This window comes from Oncorhynchus mykiss, chromosome 4 (assembly GCF_057628025.1).
Source record: "Oncorhynchus mykiss isolate SJ-2025 chromosome 4, ASM5762802v1, whole genome shotgun sequence".
Lineage (NCBI taxonomy): Eukaryota > Metazoa > Chordata > Actinopteri > Salmoniformes > Salmonidae > Oncorhynchus > Oncorhynchus mykiss.
Genome location: NC_143025.1, coordinates 9,369,895 through 9,389,730, shown reverse-complemented (window position 1 = coordinate 9,389,730; position 19,836 = coordinate 9,369,895). Strand labels below are relative to the sequence as shown.

Genomic DNA, 19,836 nt, shown 5'->3' with positions numbered 1-19,836 from the left:
GTACTTCATGTTGTTTTGGCTGAGCTCCTATGTCAAGCACCGGGAAACAAACTCCAACATCTCAGTAGAGAAAAGATCCTGTCTTTTTATTTAGCCAGTTGCTCGTAAATTAGCTGGATGGCTATAGAGATTATCCCTGAATCACTGTGAGTTGCGGTTCAGACCTATTTATTGGATGCTCAAACACACAATGTTTAAAGGGCGTTTAGAAGTCCAAATCTCACCAGCGTCGTGGTGTGACTCAATGGGTTAACATTCCAAATTAAACACTAACAGCCTGATCCTTGTTCATTCCTTTACAAGGAGACTACTCAAACACCTCTGAATAACTGGAAGGTCAACGTGGATCTGACATTTGACCTTTACCCTGATGTCGGAACCAACTATACAGTATGTGAGCTGTGTGGCTGCGCTAGCAGACTTGCCTCAGACTGAACAAGTCAAAAAATCAGCGTGGATCCTCTACCTTTGGACCCCCGGGAGGATTGCTTCATTTGAAGTTGTGACTGACATTAACGCTCCGCGTGTGCTACCACGTGTGCTACCACGTGTGCTACCACATGTGCTGACTAGGTTACATTCTGTTTGGTTCAGGTGTTCTCAAACACGCTATTTCATGTTGTTGAGTGTGGCTGTTAGCTTCATTAGGCTGACTATCTGATGATCTGGTTGTTAGCCTTGTTGTTAGCCCGGCTACCTGGTTGTTAGCCTGCCTACCTGGTTGTTAGTCTAGCTTCCTTGTTAGCCTGCCTACCTGGTTGTTAGCCTACGCTTCCTGGTTGTTAGCCTGCCTACCTGGTTGTTAGCCTACGCTTCCTGGTTGTTAGCATGGCTTCCTGTTTGTTAGCATGGCTTCCTGGTTGTTAGCATGGCTTCCTGGTTGTTAGCCTAAGCTTCCTGGTTGTTAGCCTACGCTTCCTGGTTGTTAGCCTGGCTTCCTGGTTATTAACCTGGCTACCTAGTTGTTAGCATGGCTTCCTGTTTGTTAGCATGGCTTCCTGTTTGTTAGCATGGCTTCCTGTTTGTTAGCTTGGCTACCTGGTTGTTAGCTTGGCTATCTGGTTGATATCCTGCCTACCTGGTTGTTAGCCTAACTACCTTGTTGGTAGCCTGGCTGTCAGCCTGACTGTTTGCATTCTGCAATGCTACATCTTTGCTTTCCCTTGTTTGGCAAGACTAAGATAAGTTAAAGTCAAACAGGACTGGCCCTGAAACAACCTCCCTACCACTTTGGTGTCTGCAGATAAGCACCTACAGTATGCTAGCTGTCTGCTATCTGTATGCTAGCTGTCTGCTATCTGTGTGCTAGCTGTCTGCTATCTGTATGCTAGCTGTATGTAGTATTAACTGTCTGTGAGTGGTATAGCCTTATTGCATTGTACTGCCTTGTACTACACTGTTGTGTACTGTAGCGTACCTTCTGGCTGGTGTCCACGGTGATGGCCAACCCGTTGGGAACCAGGCCTGCCGTCCTGTGCTTCTTCACCAGCCGTAATGACACCACTGGAATGGCCACCTGTAAAGGAAATGCAGCAACATGGTCACCAGCTGCAGCTCATAGAATCCCTTCATTCCCTTAGTGAGACGCAGTAACATTGTTAGTTACACATTGAGACCCAGTAACATTGTTAGTGACACATTGAGACCCAGTAACATTGTTAGTGACACATTGAGACACAGTAACATTGTTAGTTACACATTGAGACACAGTAACATTGTTAGTGACACATTGAGACACAGTAACATTGTTAGTGACACATTGAGACACAGTAACATTGTTAGTTACACATTGAGACACAGTAACGTTGTTAGTTACACATTGAGACACAGTAACATTGTTAGTTACACATTGAGACACAGTAACGTTGTTAGTTACACATTGAGACACAGTAACGTTGTTAGTTACACAGTAACATTGTTAGTTACACAGTAACATTGTTAGTTACACATTGAGACACAGTAACATTGTTAGTTACACATTGAGACACAGTAACGTTGTTAGTTACACATTGAGACACAGTAACATTGTTAGTTACACATTGAGACACAGTAACGTTGTTAGTTACACATTGAGACACAGTAACGTTGTTGGTTACACAGTAACATTGTTAGTTACACATTGAGACACAGTAACATTGTTAGTTACACATTGAGACACAGTAACATTGTTAGTTACACAGTAACATTGTTAGTTACACATTGAGACACAGTAACGTTGTTAGTGACACATTGAGACACAGTAACATTGTTAGTTATACATTGAGACACAGTAACATTGTTAGTTACACATTGAGACACAGTAACGTTGTTAGTGACACATTGAGACACAGTAACGTTAACATTAGCCTGGCATAGGGCACAGGACACGTTAGCCATGTCACATTTGTGCTAAAGCCCAGAACCCTGAGACTTTGTTCCCATGTAAAGAAAGAGGGAGCAGAACGGCTCAAAACAAACAAGAGTGAAAAAAAGGAACAAATAAATGTTTAGTCAAGCCGGAGTGTAACACATGGTGAGTGACAACTAGCCGGGGTTTCAGGGTCAGTTGACACTGCATGTGCTTTCTCTTCAGACACTTCAATTGACTGGCTGGTTATTGGTCAGGAAGACCATTGGTCAGGAATATGATTGGTTAGGAAGACGATTGGTCAGGAATACGATTGGTCACGAAGACCATTGGTCAGGAAGACCATGAGAATAGAGTAACCATTCTCATGTTAGGTAGTTGTCAATTCAATATAATTATGTTATTCATAGCAGCACAACACCAATATTGTGTCATTGAAAAGCATAGGTCTAGACTTTGATCTGGATGCACATTTGAAATAAGTCAATTGGTTCCAAATATCCTTTCCTCTTGAAAACTTTTTAACACTTGACTGTGTATGTGACCAACGATTTTATTATTCAGACCTTAATTTCACTTTGCTCCTCCCTTTTATGTTGTATTCCCAGGTATCATGAAAGTAATGATTTGTAAATAAGGAAATTGGGTCTCAACTGAATTTCCCTAACTGTAAATGAAGTCAAAATCTCGTAAAACAGTTTGCTGTTCAATGAATAACCTGGCTCCCACGTCACTTTATTGTACTGTATTTGAATACCTGCATCAAACACACGGCATATTTAACGTTGAACATTTCCCTTGTAAAACAACATTCCCAGCTCAACTTGACATTAAAAGGGTTATACGGATGTCCCCTTAGGTGAACCCTTTTAGGTTCTAGGTAGCACCTTTCATTCTAAGAGTGTACTATACAATAAAGAGAAAACCTGAATGCAGTGAGATTCATTTGAATGTCTTTTGTGTTCAGGTTGTTAAGTGCCGAGGCTCCATCAGACATCTTGATTCTCTATTCAAAGAGAGAAACATTCAGCAATTGAACAGAGATGACAGACATCCATTTATCTTGGAATGAGTCAATGGAAAACATGGAGATCAAGTCCAGAAAGAAAACCTGTTTATCAACTGAAATGATCATACCGACAGTGTTGTACTCGATGATAAAGTCTACTCCCTCTTTTCATTGTTAGAAGAAAGCAGCCATTTTGTGTCAAGGCCGAGGGCAGTTGCAATTCCCACTGGAACATCACCACTCACCTTGATGTCCTTCCCAAAGAGGTTGGCATAGAAACACAGCCAGTTGCGGGAGATGTAGAGGCGGCCCTGAAGTAGGATGTCTCGGAGGAGAGCACAGGAATACACTGGGAATGGGAAAAAGACACCATAAGATTGGGAATACCATAAGAGATGCATTATAATACTGATCTATTTCATTCAACACACCAGAGGGAGGATATACAGAGCTGGAGACTAGCCTCGGGAATACAACACATGGCTGAGTGGATTCACATGACATAGACTGACCAGGTGAAAGCTATTATCCCTTATTGATGTCACCTGTTAAATCCACTTTAAATCAGTGTAGATTAATGGGGAGGAGACAAGATAAAGATGGATTTTAAAACGTTAAGGCAATTGAGACATGAATTGTGTACATGTGCCATTCAGAAGGCGAATGGGCAAGACAACATATTTGTGCCTTTGAACAGGATATGGTAGTAGGTCCCAGGCACATCGGTTTGAGTGTGTCAAGAACTGCAACGCTACTGGGTTTTTCACGCTCAACAGTTTCCCTGTGTATCAAGAATGGTCCACCACCCAAAGGACATCAAGCCAACTTGACACAGCTGTGGGAAACATTGGAGTCGACATGTTCCAGCAGCCCCGTGGAATACTTGACACCTTGTTGAGTCCATGCCCCGACGAATTGAGGCTGTTCTGAGGACAAAAGGGGTTGCAACAATACTAGGAAGGTGTTCCTAATGTTTTGTACACTCACTGTATACGAGTTGGCTTCAAACCTACACACGGAAGGAAAGGGATATGAACACTGTTGATGGGTGGTGATTTCCATTTAAAATATAAATTTACAATATCAGTATGTCATTTTCATAATCCCTAAAATATTTTCTTCAGGGCATAAACATACTAACAAATAGATCTTTAGACACCCAAACAACAAATTATAAAATGACCAAAAAACAAATAAACTCAATTCTATTCTACTATATATATATATATATATATATATATATATTATATAATTCTATTCTACCACAGATTATGAAGCAACGTCACAAGACACGAGCTATGAGTCATAACCAAAACAAAAACAGCCTAAAATGGCAAAAAGATGATGTGTCATAATGACTCATTTCTAGCTAAATGTAGCAGGCTGGTACAGGGTTGCCCAGACTGGTGGAGAGTGAGAGGGAGGGATGGAGAGAGAGGGGGGTAACAAAAGAGAAAGAGAGAATTAAAGAGGGATTAAGGAAGATGGAGGGAGATGGAGGTGATTCATCACTTCAGAGAACGCGTTTCCACTGCTTTACACCACTCCAGCCGACACTTGGCATTGCACACGGTGATCTTAGGCTTGCGTGCGGCTGCTCGGCCATGGAAACCCATTTCATGAAGCTCCCGACTCACAGTTATTGTGCTGATGTTGCTTCCAGAGGAAGTTTGGAACACGGTAGTGAGTGTTGCAACCCAGGACAGATGATTGTACGCGCTACACGCTTCAGCACTCAGCGGTGCCGTTCTGTGAGCTTGTGTGGTCTACCACTTCACGACTGAGCCGTTGTTGTTCCTAGACGTTTCCACTTCACAATAACAGCACTTACAGTTGACCAGGGCAGCTCTAGCAGGGCAGAAATTTGACGACCTGACTTGTTGGAAAGGTGGCATCCTATGACGGTGCTATGATGAAAGTCACTAAGCTCTTCAGTACGGGCCCTTCTACTGCCAATGTTTGTCTATGGAGATTGCATGGCTGTGTGCTCGATTTTATACACCTGTCAGCAACGGGTGTGGCTGAAATAGCCAAATATATAGAGTATATAGTGCATTTCGAAATACCCTGGTATGCGGTATAAACGGTATTTCGCCCAAGCCTACGCTGAAGCCTGAGAGTTGTGAAGCCTGAACACTGAAGCCTGAACACTGAAGCCTGAAAGCTGTGATGCCTCCTGCTCCCAACAGACTCCTGAAAGTGATTTGAAAAAAAACGGGGGAATTGATTGAGTCAGGCTCAAATCACATGTCCAAATTGATGTGTAGCCTAACTTTTTAAATGCGTTTTAGTGACTAGCAAGTTTGGCGTGGTTTTAATGTCCATAAAAGTAGGAATTAAATATGAATACATCTCAATTATTGTATTGTAGCTATACAGGACCTAGCTTAGTGTACTGTACAATCAACCTCTGCACATTGGAGTGGAGCAAACTCTCTATTCAAACTAAGTGCAGATTAACACCCCTAATTCAAAATGTTTCGACTTGGACTGTTTTCTTCACACTACACAAATGTGCTGCACACATTCACATCCAAGCCAGATGGTCCACCAATTAGTATGAAGAATTCTAAGTTCAGTAGTGTGCTAGTATGGATATTGGCTCATAGACAGTACACTGTTAAAATGAAGTGCTTTGTAACACCCAAAACGAATGGCAACTGAGCTGCCACCAACTTGAAGGAGACGAAAACCTTAACTTATTATTGAAACACATCCTCCTGAGATGTTTGGAAATACGTAACACCACTTAATCAAGTGGACTGGGAACATTAGCAGAAAAGGTTGAAAACACTATTTAAAAATATATAAAAATGTTGAGTCCTGTCTAGTGCAGAATTATATACCTTCTCTTTTGGTGTAGTTTCCTCTCTCTAAAGCTTCTAAACATCATTATGATGATGATTTTGAGTCCTGTCTAGTGCAGAATCATATACCTTCTCTTTTGGTGTAGTTTCCTCTCTCTAAAGCTTCTAAACATCATTATGATGATGATTTTGAGTCCTGTCTAGTGCAGAATTAGATACCTTTGTCTGGTGTCTTAATGTTAACAGTGTATTTGATAATTTGCCGTTCTATACCGATTTGGAAGGCATTGTCAAGCACAGTGCTCAAAGTACCAGCGGTAACTGGATGTTGACCTGCAGGAAATGAGGCCTTTGCACTTTCCACTGACAATCATACATGGGGGGAAATGGGTGCTGTGCTCATTGAACGTCAATCAGCCTTATGGTTTTGATATCTGTTTATCACGATCCCATTACGACTCATGGCACGACACGCTGCCTAATCCTAATATAGAAATATACTCTTCTTTCTTCAGACATGTATACAATGTTGTGTGAAAGAATCATGAAGTTACCCACAATCCTTTAAAAACAGAGTCACGTGGCAAGATAGGAAATGCAAGGAGATTAAAACCAAAGAACTAGGGCCTCCCGGGTGGCGCAGTGGTTAAGGGCGCTGTACTGCTGTGCCAGCTGTGCCACCAGAGACTCTGGGTTTGCGCCCAGACTCTGTCGTAACTGGCCACGACCGGGAGGTCCGTGGGGCGACGCACAATTGGCCTAGCGTCGTCCGGGTTAAGGGAGGGTTTGGCCGGTAGGGATATCCTTGTCTCATCGCGCACCAGCGACTCCCGTGGCAGGCCAGGTGCAGTGTACGCTAACCAAGGTTGCCAGGTGCACGGTGTTTCCTCCGGCGCATTGGTGCGGCTGGCTTCCGGGTTGGATGCGCGATGTGTTAAGAAGCAGTGCGGCTTGGTTTGGTTGTGTATTGGAGGGCGCATGACTTTCAACCTTCGTCTCTCCCGAGCCCGTACGGGAGTTGTAGCGATGAGACAAGTAAGTAGCTACTACAACAACTGGATACCACGAAATTGGGGAGAAAAAAGGGGTAAAATTCAAAAAAAAAAAAAATCAATCTGTTTATTGTCTCTCTTTTTGTTAAACTTAATGAATGATTTTGAGAAACATATTAAGAGGTTAAGGTTACATTATTTTGGTAAAGATTAAATGAACAAATCACTGAAAATGACATGCATAACTTTTTTCTAATATATTTTGAAATAGGTATGGCATAACAGAGGTGATACATAGGTGGGAGAAACAGAGTGAAGGGTTGGAGCTGGGAATTGAACCCCTGGTCGTCAGAAGAGGGGTGACCTTTCTAAACCGGGTGTGTTACCACTAGACCACGGGCAGCCAGGTCACCTGTGATACAAGTCGGTATTCAACGTCCATCCATGTCTGAGTACGTCAGGAGATGATGTGGAAACTGGCCACTAGGGGCAGCAGTGAGCGCTGTTACCTTTAAGTAGGCTTTGGTTTTGTTTACGGGGATGGTGTATAGGCAAAAGCATCTGCCTCTCATTCCAAAGGTTGCATGTTCAAAGCAAACGATACGAAGTTTAAAAAAAAATAAAAAAATATCCCAAACCTTAACCCTTACCTTAACTATTCTGAGTTAATGGCTAACCTTAAGAATTCAGAATGAATGCCTAAACTTAACCTTGAACGATACAGACATGTACAGTAACAAGACATTTCGAAATGTGATGTTTGGAACACCTTCAAAATTTGACGTTTGAGAAGCACGGATGAACGTCTAATTCTGACATGAGACTTGTTGAGAGCTTGTTGCATCATAGACAGACAGTGGTATTGGATATTGGATCAGTGTAAGAGGAATAGATGGTCTCCCTGACCTACCTTTCATAAGGATCTCCTCCTTGGGGACGCTCTGGAACAGCTTGTGGTACTGGGAGTTGTATTTGCTGACGGTCTGTTAGGGGGAGACGGGTAAGACGGGGGGGACAGGGGTACGATGGAGGAGACGGGGGTGAGAGAGGGTGAGACAAGGGGGAGACAGGGGTACGATGGAGGAGACGGGGTGAGACAGGGGGGAGAAAGGAATAAGATGGAGGAGACAAGGGTGAGACAGGGGGAGACAGAGGGGAGACATGAATAAGATGGAGGAGACAGGAATAAGATGGAGGAGACAAGGGTGAGACAGGAATAAGATGGAGGAGACAAGGGTGAGACAGGGGGAGACAGAGGGGAGACAGAGGGGAGACAGGAATAAGATGGAGGAGACAAGGGTGAGACAGGGGGAGACAGAGAGGAGACAGGAATAAGATGGAGGAGACAAGGGTGAGACAGGGGGAGACAGAGGGGAGACAGGAATAAGATGGAGGAGACAAGGGTGAGACAGGGGGAGACAGAGGGGAGACATGAATAAGATGGGGGAGACAGGAATAAGATGGAGGAGACAAGGGTGAGACAGGGGTGAGACAGGGGGAGACAGGAATAAGATGGAGGAGACAAGGGGGAGACAGGGGTAAGATGGGGGAGACAGGGGTAAGATGGGGGAGACAAGGGGGAGGGAGATAGGGTGAGACAGGAGAGGTGGGTGAGGTTCCTTTCAGAAAATGTTCACTCACTGTTTTACTTCTCCCAAACAGAATCCTGTCACACTGTGTTGTGTTCCAAATCAGACACACTTCCTGTGTCACAATGTGTTGTGTTCTAACTCAGACACACTTCCTGTGTCACACTGTGTTGTGTTCTAACTCAGACACACTTCCCGTGTCACACTGTGTTGTGTTCTAACTCAGACACACTTCCTGTGTCACACTGTGTTGTGTTCCAACTCAGACACACTTCCTGTGTCACACTGTGTTGTGTTCTAACTCAGACACACTTCCTGTGTCACACTGTGTTGTGTTCAAACTCAGACACACTTCCTGTGTCACACTGTGTTGTGTTCTAACTCAGACACACTTCCTGTGTCACACTGTGTTGTGTTCCAACTCAGACACACTTCCTGTGTCACACTGTGTTGTGTTCCAACTCAGACACACTTCCTGTGTCACACTGTGTTGTGTTCCAACTCAGACACACTTCCTGTGTCACACTGTGTTGTGTTCTAACTCAGACACACTTCCTGTGTCACACTGTGTTGTGTTCTAACTCAGACACACTTCCCGTGTCACACTGTGTTGTGTTCTAACTCAGACACACTTCCCGTGTCACACTGTGTTGTGTTCTAACTCAGACACACTTCCTGTGTCACACTGTGTTGTGTTCTAACTCAGACACACTTCCCGTGTCACACTGTTTTGTGACCTGATCTCTTCCTGAGTAACATCTAACAGTGCTCCCTTCCCTTCTCTGTCATCTGTAGTGGTGTGACAGACAATCCCTTCCCCTCTGTGTCTCAGCCTGGGTTATAATTGAGGCTCGACCAAAGACAGTACAGTATGAAATGAAGATTGGCCAAAACGGCTTCTCCAATAGAAATTCCAGATCACACTTGTCGGCGATGTCATGGCGACGTTGGCTAGCTAAGCGAGTAGAAACACGTCATCAGGGCTAACGGTCGTCTCATGTCAAATCAAAGGCACTCTTTCGATATAACGTTGTTTTTGACAAAAAATGAAATCATATCAGGTTGTCACTTTCACGAGGTTGTAGTAATAACATGTTCCACTTCAGACATTTTGGTTCGGATCTACGTTGGGCCTTTAGATTTCGATCGAATTAACAACTAAAGAATCATTTTTCACTTCTCTCACTGATTCCTCAAACACCAAACTCTGGCCTGGTCTACTTGGTCTGTTTCGCAAGCGTTTCAGGAAGTCTTGCGATGATGCGCCTCTGGGTTAAGAAACTCTGTGGCTAGACACTAGAAGAAAGTTCTTTGTTTCTGGCCATTTTGAGCCTGTAATCAAACCCGCAAATGCGGATGCTCCAGATACTCAACTAGTCTAAAGAAAGCCAGTTGTATAACTTCTTTAATCAGGACAACAGTTGTCCTGACATGATGACTCCATGCTGTCCCCAGTCCACCTGGCCGTGCTGCTGCTCCAGTTTCAACTGTTCTGCCTTATTATTATTCGACCATGCTGGTCATTTATGAACATTTGAACATCTTGGCCATGTTCTGTTATAATCTCCACCCGGCACAGCCAGAAGAGGACTGGCCACCCCTCATAGCCTGGTTCCTCTCTAGGTTTCTTCCTAGGTTTTGGCCTTTCTAGGGAGTTTTTCCTAGCCACCGTGCTTCTACACCTGCATTGCTTGCTGTTTGGGGTTTTAGGCTGGGTTTCTGTACAGCACTTTGAGATATCAGCTGATGTACGAAGGGCTATATGAATACATTTGACTTGATTTGTCAGCTGTGCTTACATAATTGAAAAGGTTTTTCTAATGATCAGTTAGCCTTTTAAAATGATAAACTTGTTATAATGGAGGCTAGACAGAGACAGTAGTTCCTTTTCTGGGAATGTCTGTGGGTGATTTCCATGTGATAAATAGCCCTGTGTGTGTGTGTGTGTGTGTGTGTGTGTGTGTGTGTGTGTGTGTAAGTCTGGTAGAAGGCTATTTAAATCATAAGTCATACGATGTGATCCATTCAGAGCTCAAGTTGTCACTTACTGTTGACTCTGTGTCGGTAGGTGAAGCTTTGACTAGACAACCTCACATAATAATAAACATCCTAAAACTCATACCTATATGACCTGCATACAATATATAACAAGAACTTCATGTTTCCCAGGGAACCGACGTAACATTCATACATCATCACTTCATGTTTCCCAGGGAACCGACATACATCATCACTTCATGTTTCCCAGGGAACCGACATACATCATCACTTCATGTTTCCCAGGGAACCGACATACATCATCACTTCATGTTTCCCAGGGAACCGACATACATCATCACTTCATGTTTCCCAGGGAACCGACATACATCATCACTTCATGTTTCCCAGGGAACCGACATACATCATCACTTCATGTTTCCCAGGGAACCGAAGCAACATTCCAGTGGGTAGAAACACCATAACAAAACAGTGGAATCTGGACACAGTAAAAACAACTCACCGAGCCCCTGTAGCATTTCTTGACATCTTCATACGTCAGGTCATCAATCAGTTGCAGCCTGTAGAGGAGGGAGAGAGGAGAGACAGGGGAGAGGCAGGGGAGGGACAGGGGAGGGACAGGGGAGAGGCAGGGGAGAGGCAGGGGAGGGACAGGGGAGGGACAGAGGAGAGACAGAGGAGAGACAGGGGAGAGGCAGGGGAGGGACAGGGGAGAGGCAGGGGAGGGACAGGGGAGAGACAGAGGAGAGACAGAGGGGAGACAGAGGAGAGGCAGGGGAGGTACAGGGGAGGGACAGGGGGGAGGCAGGGGAGAGACAGAGGAGAGACAGGGGAGGTACAGGGGAGGTACAGGGGAGGGACAGGGGAGAGGCAGGGGAGGGACAGGGGAGAGACAGGGGAGAGACAGGGGAGAGACAGGGGAGAGACAGAGGAGAGACGGGGGGAGAGACAGGGGAGAGACAGGGGAGAGAGAGGAGGGGCAGGGGAGACACAGAGGAGAGACAGGGGAGAGACAGGGGAGGTACAGGGGAGGGACAGGGGAGAGGCAGGGGAGGGACAGGGGAGAGGCAGGGGAGGGACAGGGGAGAGACAGGGGAGAGACAGGGGAGGGACAGGGGAGAGGCAGGGGAGGGACAGGGGAGAGGCAGGGGAGGGACAGGGGAGAGACAGGGGAGAGACAGGGGAGAAAGAGGAGGGGCAGGGGAGACACAGAGGAGAGACAGGGGAGAGACAGGGGAGAGAGAGGAGGGACAGGGGAGAGACAGGGGAGAGACAGGGGAGAGAGAGGAGAGACAGGGGAGACACAGAGGAGAGACAGGGGAGAGACAGGGGAGAGGCAGGGAAACAGAAAAGGTGAGGAGTGGTGACACTGTTTCTATGGTTTGTCACCATCATTGCTGATGATTCGTTTGTAGCGTCAATTTATTCTTCATATAACATTACGATAGCATGTACTGTTAAACTGCTGTAATGATGAACATATGACTCTTAGATTAGAGTGACACACACAAGCCCGGTCTTATTCTCGCTTTCTCTCTCTCTCCCTCCCTCTGGCACTCGCACATCTAAAGTGATTGATGCTGAACTAAGACCACTAGAGCCCAAAGTAGGCCCACTCTAATATCCCCAAGGAACTCTTATAGACTACTTCCTATTCCCGGCCCAAGCCTGGCATTCTGTATTATACTGTACATACAAACCAACATAGAATCAGAACTGGTGAAATTCTAGAACCTGACTGTACCTGTTCATATAATGACAAGTCTGTTAAAAGAATAGATCGCCCAATTTACAACAATGACATATTGGTTTCTTTACCTTGTACAGTGCATTTGGAAAGTATTCAGACACCTTGACTTTTTCCACATTTTGCAACGTTAAAGCCTTTTCTAAAATGTATTAAATTGTTTTTTTCCCCTCATCAATCTACAAACAATACACACAACACTCCATTATGACAAAGCAAAAACAGTTTTTTTCTAAATGTTTGCAAATGTATAAAAAAATCAAAAACTTAAATATCACATTTACATAAGTATTCAGACCCTTTACTCAGTACTTTGTTGAAGCACCTTTGGCAGCGATTACAGTCTTCTTGGGTATGACGCTACAAGCTTGGCACACCTGTACTTGGGGAGTTTCTCCCATTCTTCTCAGCAGATCCTCTCAAGCTCTGTCATGTTGGATGCGGAGCGTCGTTGCACAGCTATTTTCAAGTCTCCGCAGAGATGTTTCATCGGGTTCAAGTCCGGGCATTGGCTGGGCCCCTCAAGGACATTCAGAGACTTATCCCGAAGCCACTCCTGCATTGCAGGACAAGGATCCAGTGTGCTTAGGATCCTTGTCCTGTTGGAAGGTGAACGTTCACCCCAGTCTGAGGTCCTGAGCAGGTTTTCATTAAGGGTCTCTCTTTTCTCCCCAATTTCGTGGTATCCAATTGTTTTAGTAGCTACTATCTTGTCTCCGTACGGGCTCGGGAGAGACGAAGGTTGAAAGTCATGGGAGGGCTTGGCCGGTAGGGATGTTCTTGTCTCATCGCGCACCAGCGACTCCTGTGGCGGGCCGGGCGCAGTGCGCGCTAACCAAGGTTGCCAGGTGAACGGTGTTTCCTCCGACACATTGGTGCGGCTGGCTTCCGGGTTGGATGCGCGGAAGAAGAAGCAGTGCTTCTTAACACAGCGCGCATCCAACCCGGAAGCATCCAACCCGGAAGCCAGCGTTCTTAACACTGTTCACCTTCTCCTGTGGTTCTGGGGTTAGTTAGAACATCAATTCTCCTGTGGTTCTGGGGTTAGTTAGAACATCAATTCTCCTGTGGTTCTGGGGTGTTCTGGGGTTAGTTAGAACATCAATTCTCCTGTGGTTCTGGGGTTAGTTAGAACATCAATTCTCCTGTGGTTCTGGGGTTAGTTAGAACATCAATTCTCCTGTGGTTCTGGGGTTAGTTAGAACATCAATTCTCCTGTGGTTCTGGGGTGTTCTGGGGTTAGTTAGAACATCAATTCTCCTGTGGTTCTGGGGTTAGTCTGAACATAAATTCTCCTGTGGTTCTGGGGTTAGTTAGAACATCAGTGACAAGCTAAGGTGTCAGGTCGACTAGTCATACTGTGTAATCAGGTGCGCGTCCTTACTCAACATTGACAGGAGATTTTTCAAACAAAAGACGATTAATAAATTGACAAAACGGAAGGCATTAAACAAAAACGTGTTTCTCACAAGTGTAACGTACTGTAGGTTGTGATTTCTGCAAAACACATGTCCACCCCGACAACGAGAACGATAGAAAACTTACTGAAATTACCATAACCAAATAAACATTGCAGATTCTAAATGAAACCTGTTAGAATTAAAGTGTTACATATAGTCTACAACTGGTGATATTTCTAATGGGGAAGTTTTAGACATAGAAAACAATGAAGTTATGAAACAATAAATACCCACAAAATGGCAGGAGAGAGTCCATTCTGGAGAGAGATGTGCCTTATGCATCTGAGCCATAATCCCCCAAATCAGACTGCTTGACAACAACAAAAATCTAATGTTTTCAATACAGTCCAGTTTTGTCATATAGTATTCCATATAAGGCACCCAGACCTTATGAAAGTTTCCCAGTATACCCACAATCTTGTAATGAATCAAACCTAGTGATACATCCAGTATACCCACAATCTTGTAATGAATCAAACCTAGTGATACATCCAGTATACCCACAATCTTGTAATGAATCAAACCTAGTGATACATCCAGTATACCCACAATCTTGTAATGAATCAAACCTAGTGATACATCCAGTATACCCACAATCTTGTAATGAATCAAACCTAGTGATACATCCAGTATACCCACAATCTTGTAATGAATCAAACCTAGTGATACATCCAGTATACCCACAATCTTGTAATGAATCAAACCTAGTGATACATCCAGTATACCCACAATCTTGTAATGAATCAAACCTAGTGATACATCCAGTATACCCACAATCTTGTAATGAATCAAACCTAGTGATACATCCAGTATACCCACAATCTTGTAATGAATCAAACCTAGTGATACATCCAGTATACCCACAATCTTGTAATGAATCAAACCTAGTGATACATCCAGTATACCCACAATCTTGTAATGAATCAAACCTAGTGATACATCCAGTATACCCACAATCTTGTAATGAATCAAACCTAGTGATACATCCAGTATACCCACAATCTTGTAATGAATCAAACCTAGTGATACATCCATTGCGACATTGTGGGAGGATAACCAACCTTCCAATCGATGGCAATACATTTCTTAGCCGCTATAAATGCTAGATTACACAGTTTCTTCAGATAACAGTATCCAGTATCAACATTTCCAAGCAAACAAAAACAGGGCGTATCTGTAGACGTGATGAGATAAAAGAACATACTTTTTAGCTAGAAATCAGCCAGCCTTCACAAGACCATAACATATGGAAATATGTTTCCTGGTGTGTGTTACATCTCCACTAGAGGAGACTTACATTTCTGAGTGCTTGATATTCAGTTTCACTGACATATAGTATATATACACTGCTCAAAAAAATAAAGGGAACACTAAAATAACACATCCTAGATCTGAATGAATGAAATATTCTTATTAAATACTTTTTTCTTTACATAGTTGAATGTGCTGACAACATGGAGTTGTGCTTATCAACCCATGGAGGTCTGGATTTGGAGTCACACTCAAAATTAAAGTGGAAAACAACACTGCAGGCTGATCCAACTTTGATGTAATGTCCTTAAAACAAGTCAAAATGAGGCTCAGTAGTGTGTGTGTGGCCTCCACGTGCCTGTATGACCTCCCTACAACGCCTGGGCATGCTCCTGATGAGGTGGCGGATGGTCTCCTGAGGGATATCCTCCCAGACCTGGACTAAAGCATCCGCCAACTCCTGGACAGTCTGTGGTGCAACGTGGCGTTGGTGGATGGAGCGAGACATGATGTCCCAGATGTGCTCAATTGGATTCAGGTCTGGGGAACGGGCGGGCCAGTGCATAGCATCAATGCCTTCCTCTTGCAGGAACTGCTGACACACTCCAGCCACATGAGGTCTAGCATTGTCTTGCATTAGGAGGAACTCAGGGCCAACCACACCAGCATATGGTCTCACAACGGGTCTGAGGATCTCATCTTGGTACCTAATGGCAGTCAGGCTACCTCTGGCGAGCACATGGAGGGCTGTGCAGCCCCCCAAAGAAATGCCACCCCACACCATGACTGACCGGTCATGCTGGAGGATGTTGCAGGCAGCAGAACGTTCTCCACGGCGTCTCCAGACTCTATCACGTCTGTCACATGTGCACAGTGTTAACCTGCCTTCATCTGTGAAGATGCCAAACGTCCTGCACGGTGTTGGGCTGTAAGCACAACCCCCACCTGTGGATGTCGGGCCCTCATAACACCCACATGGAGTCTGTTTCTGACCGCTTGAGCAGACACATGCACATTTGTGGCCTCCTGGAGGTCATTTTGCAGGGCTCTGGCAGTGCTCCTCCTTGCACAAATGCGGAGGTAGCTGTCCTGCTGCTGGGTTGTTGCCCTGCTACGGCCTCCTCCACGTCTCCTGATGTACCGGCCTGTCTCCTGGTAGCGCCTCCATACTCTGGACACTATGCTGACAGACACAGCAAACCTTCTTGTCACAGCTCGCATTGATGTGCCATCCTGGATGAGCTGCACTACCTGAGCCACTTGTGTGGGTTGTAGACTCCGTCTCATGCTACCACTAGAGTGAAAGCACCGCCAGCATTCAAAAGTGACCAAAACATCAGCCAGGAAGCATAGGAACTGAGAAGTGGTCCGTGGTCACGAGCTGCAGAACCACTCCTTTATTGGGGGTGTCTTGCAAATTGCTTAGAATTTCCACCTGTTGTCTATTCCATTTGCACAACAGCATGTGACATTTATTGTCAATCAGTGTTGCTTCCTAAGTGGACAGTTTGATTTCACAGAAGTGTAATTGACTTGGAGTTACATTGTGTTGTTTAAGTGTTCCCTTAATTTTTTTGAGCAGTTTTTTGAGCATATAGTACCTTCTCTGGATGGTTTTAAGCTGCAGTAATTTATGTCTTAGATGATATGAACATGACTGGGCCTTCACACACACATCTGTATCCATTCATCATCATACAATAGCGTCTCCCAGGTCTTCCTCTCATTTTTGTTTTACATGTTTTGTGTCATTGGTAAAAGACTATCAACACTTGATACAGTTTGGAAATCATCTTTAGAGGTTTTGTCAAACTGACATATAATTGTTTCTTGTTTGTCCATTGCTGCACAGAGGGAATAAAGTGTTGCATTGGAAAAAATTCTCTGGTCTTCCCTGGATGCCTGACCCTGATGAGACTCCTGCCACCATGTTATCCTGCTCAGATAAGGCATGACGAAGAATGATCTTGGTGTACATTGACATTTACACTTTATATTATCCAAGAATAGGTTGATTGGGATTATCCAATCAATGGTTCAATAATTGAAATTACCATAATTCCCAGATCTCATACTGTGGCTTTAAGCTGCTGTCCTGTAGCTACTGTACTGAAGGTCTAGCCATCAAATCAAGATGGAACTTTGTATCCATTCACTGATTGTTATAATATATTTGCAAAATTCACGTGAACTCTGTAGACTGGTCTTCCCTGGCTGTCTGACCCTGCTGGGACACCTGTCACCATCTGATCCTGCTAAGACATGATGAGCATAGTGTTGTGTACTGACTGGGCACCATGACAGTGAAGTCTGTAGAGCTGTTTATACCGTGTCAGTGTGAAAAGTAGGGAGTTACCTAGGGAAACTGACAGATCAATAGCATTACATTGCTATACTGACTCTAATAAAAACTGACATTGCGCTTTCAAAAAATGTCAGAATATCAGTCTTTTTTTTAACTCGGGAAGTCAGTTAAGAACAAATTCTTATTTTCAATGACGACCTAGGAACAGTGGGTTAACTGCCTTGTTCAGGGCTAGAACGACAGATTTTTACCTTGTCAGCTCAGCGATTCGATCTTGCAACCATTTCGGTTACTAGTCCAACGCTCTAACCACTAGGCACCCTGCCACCCGGTCGTCAATCGTTTGGCTGCTGGATTCATCGTTTGATTAAGGTAAAAATAATAGTTAACGTTAGCCAACTTTTTGGCTAAAGGTACCCTTAAAGAAAATCATTGCAGTTTTGAAATTGTGGTATTTTGGACACAGTAATTGCAGAATAACTGCAGTTATTCTTTATTTATTTTTAACTAGGAAAGTCAGTTAAGAACAAATTCTTATTTACAATGACAACCTAGGAACAGTGGGTTCAGGGGCAGAACGACAGACAGATTTGTACCTAGTCAGCTCAGGGATTCGAACTTGCAACCTTTCGGTTACTAGTCCAAAGCTCTAACCTCTAGGCTACCCTGCATCCCCAGTTATACTGTACTCTGACTACAATCTTTTTTCATAGATAAAACTGCTAACTGAGAAGCTGACCTTCCTTTGCCAACCTAGGATCACAAGGCTGGGTAGGTATGATGACACCACTGTGGGCCGTGCCCAGATTGCCAGACCTCCCTCCACTCCCTGCCTTCAGGGAAAAGAGAAGGCTGATCTGAACTGAACCAAGGACATGTTACATCAAGAGTATTAAACAGCTCCCATTCGCCACAGTCATCTGTAATGTATTTCATCTGTGAGCCACACCAAATACGCATATACACGGAGTGTACAAAACATTAGGAACACTTTCCTAATTTGGAGTCATGGTCCCAGGGCATGAGCCCGGTGTACCCGGTCGGTTTTCAGCCACGATTACTACAAGTTTAAGGTTTAGTTAACTGGCTAGACCAGTGGTTCCCAACCACCTTGATGGGATAAAAAAAAAATCTGTGGCAGAACTAAACTTTTATTTAGTGGTGATGACCTCCATCTCAGCTGATCCATACAGCCGGCCCTGGTTGGTAGCATCAGGAAGTGACCTCGATTTCTAGGCCTTCTCACGATCGTTCTGAAAAATAGAAAAATAACCGAGCGACAACGAGACGTGGAAGTTGGGGTAACGTGAGACAATCTAGGGGGAAACATTGGGTTATTAATTAATTAATTAACTTCTTCCACTCAACCTTTAGTATTTTTATATGGTTTAATATAGACAGGTATATACTGAATATAGAAGGAGATAAAGTGAGAATAATTTTTTTTATTTCACCTTTATTTAACCAGGTAGGCTAGTTCTCATTTACAGCTGCGACCTGGCCAAGATAAAGCAAAGCAGTGCGACACAAACAACAACACAGAGTTACACGTGGAGTAAAACAAACGTACAGTCAATAACACAATGGAAGAAGAAAAAAGAAAGTCAAGAAGAGGGGATTGAACGGTGAAGAGAGAGAGGGGATTGAACGGTGAAGAGAGAGAGGGGATTGAACGGTGAAGAGAGAGAGGGGATTGAACGGTGAAGAGAGAGAGGGGATTGAACGGTGAAGAGAGAGAGGGGATTGAACGGTGAAGAGAGAGAGGGGATTGAACGGTGAAGAGAGAGAGGGGATTGAACTCCAGTCTCCGGTGGGGAGGCACGGCTCTGCACAATTTAGACAGGATACAAGTTGTACTAGTGTGGTTCTCTAGTCTAGTCAGTGAGCTGAAGTGTGTGTGTGTGTGTGTGTGTGTGTGTGTCTTTTTTAAATGTTTTAAATACTGCGATTTGAAGTCAGATATATATCCAAACACTTGGATGAACTGTTGTAATCCTAGAAATTAATAGTATAATAACTCTACCAAATGTACATTCTACCTCAATTACCTCGACTAACCAGTGCCCCCTGTATATAACCTCCACATAGACTCTGTACTGGTACCCCCTTCCCACCCAGACCTCGAGACAGTCTTCCCACCTAGTCACCAATGTTGAATCACAAGGTGTGATTCTATTCTACTCGATGCCAACGTAAATAAATAGGAAGGGAAAAGGAAACAGACCACAGAGACCTTTAACTGTCTCTGATGGGCAAGCTGCCAGTGTTTGGCAGTCCTTTGTTGTATTCTAAGCTACTAACTCCTTCTGTACACATAGGGGCCTGCAGGGT

General features: G+C 44.3%; 1 protein-coding gene across 7 annotated transcripts in view; it reads right to left on the bottom strand.

Moving 5' to 3' along the window:
• Positions 1-19,836, bottom strand: part of LOC110521237 (GRAM domain-containing protein 2A) — a 61,288-nt gene that overhangs the window by 24,148 nt on the left and 17,304 nt on the right. For all 7 annotated transcript variants that reach the window (XR_016495068.1, XR_016495071.1, XR_016495069.1 and 4 more), the window contains exons 3-6: positions 11,245-11,302; positions 8,066-8,138; positions 3,602-3,705; positions 1,418-1,516 (exon numbers count right to left, since the gene is read on the bottom strand). Coding sequence is in view for 2 of the 7 variants with exons in the window: in XM_036968803.2 (XP_036824698.2) it covers positions 1,418-1,516; positions 3,602-3,705; positions 8,066-8,138; positions 11,245-11,302 (334 nt within the window). In the remaining 5 variants the exon portion in view is untranslated. The remainder of the gene's footprint in view (positions 1-1,417; positions 1,517-3,601; positions 3,706-8,065; positions 8,139-11,244; positions 11,303-19,836) is intronic.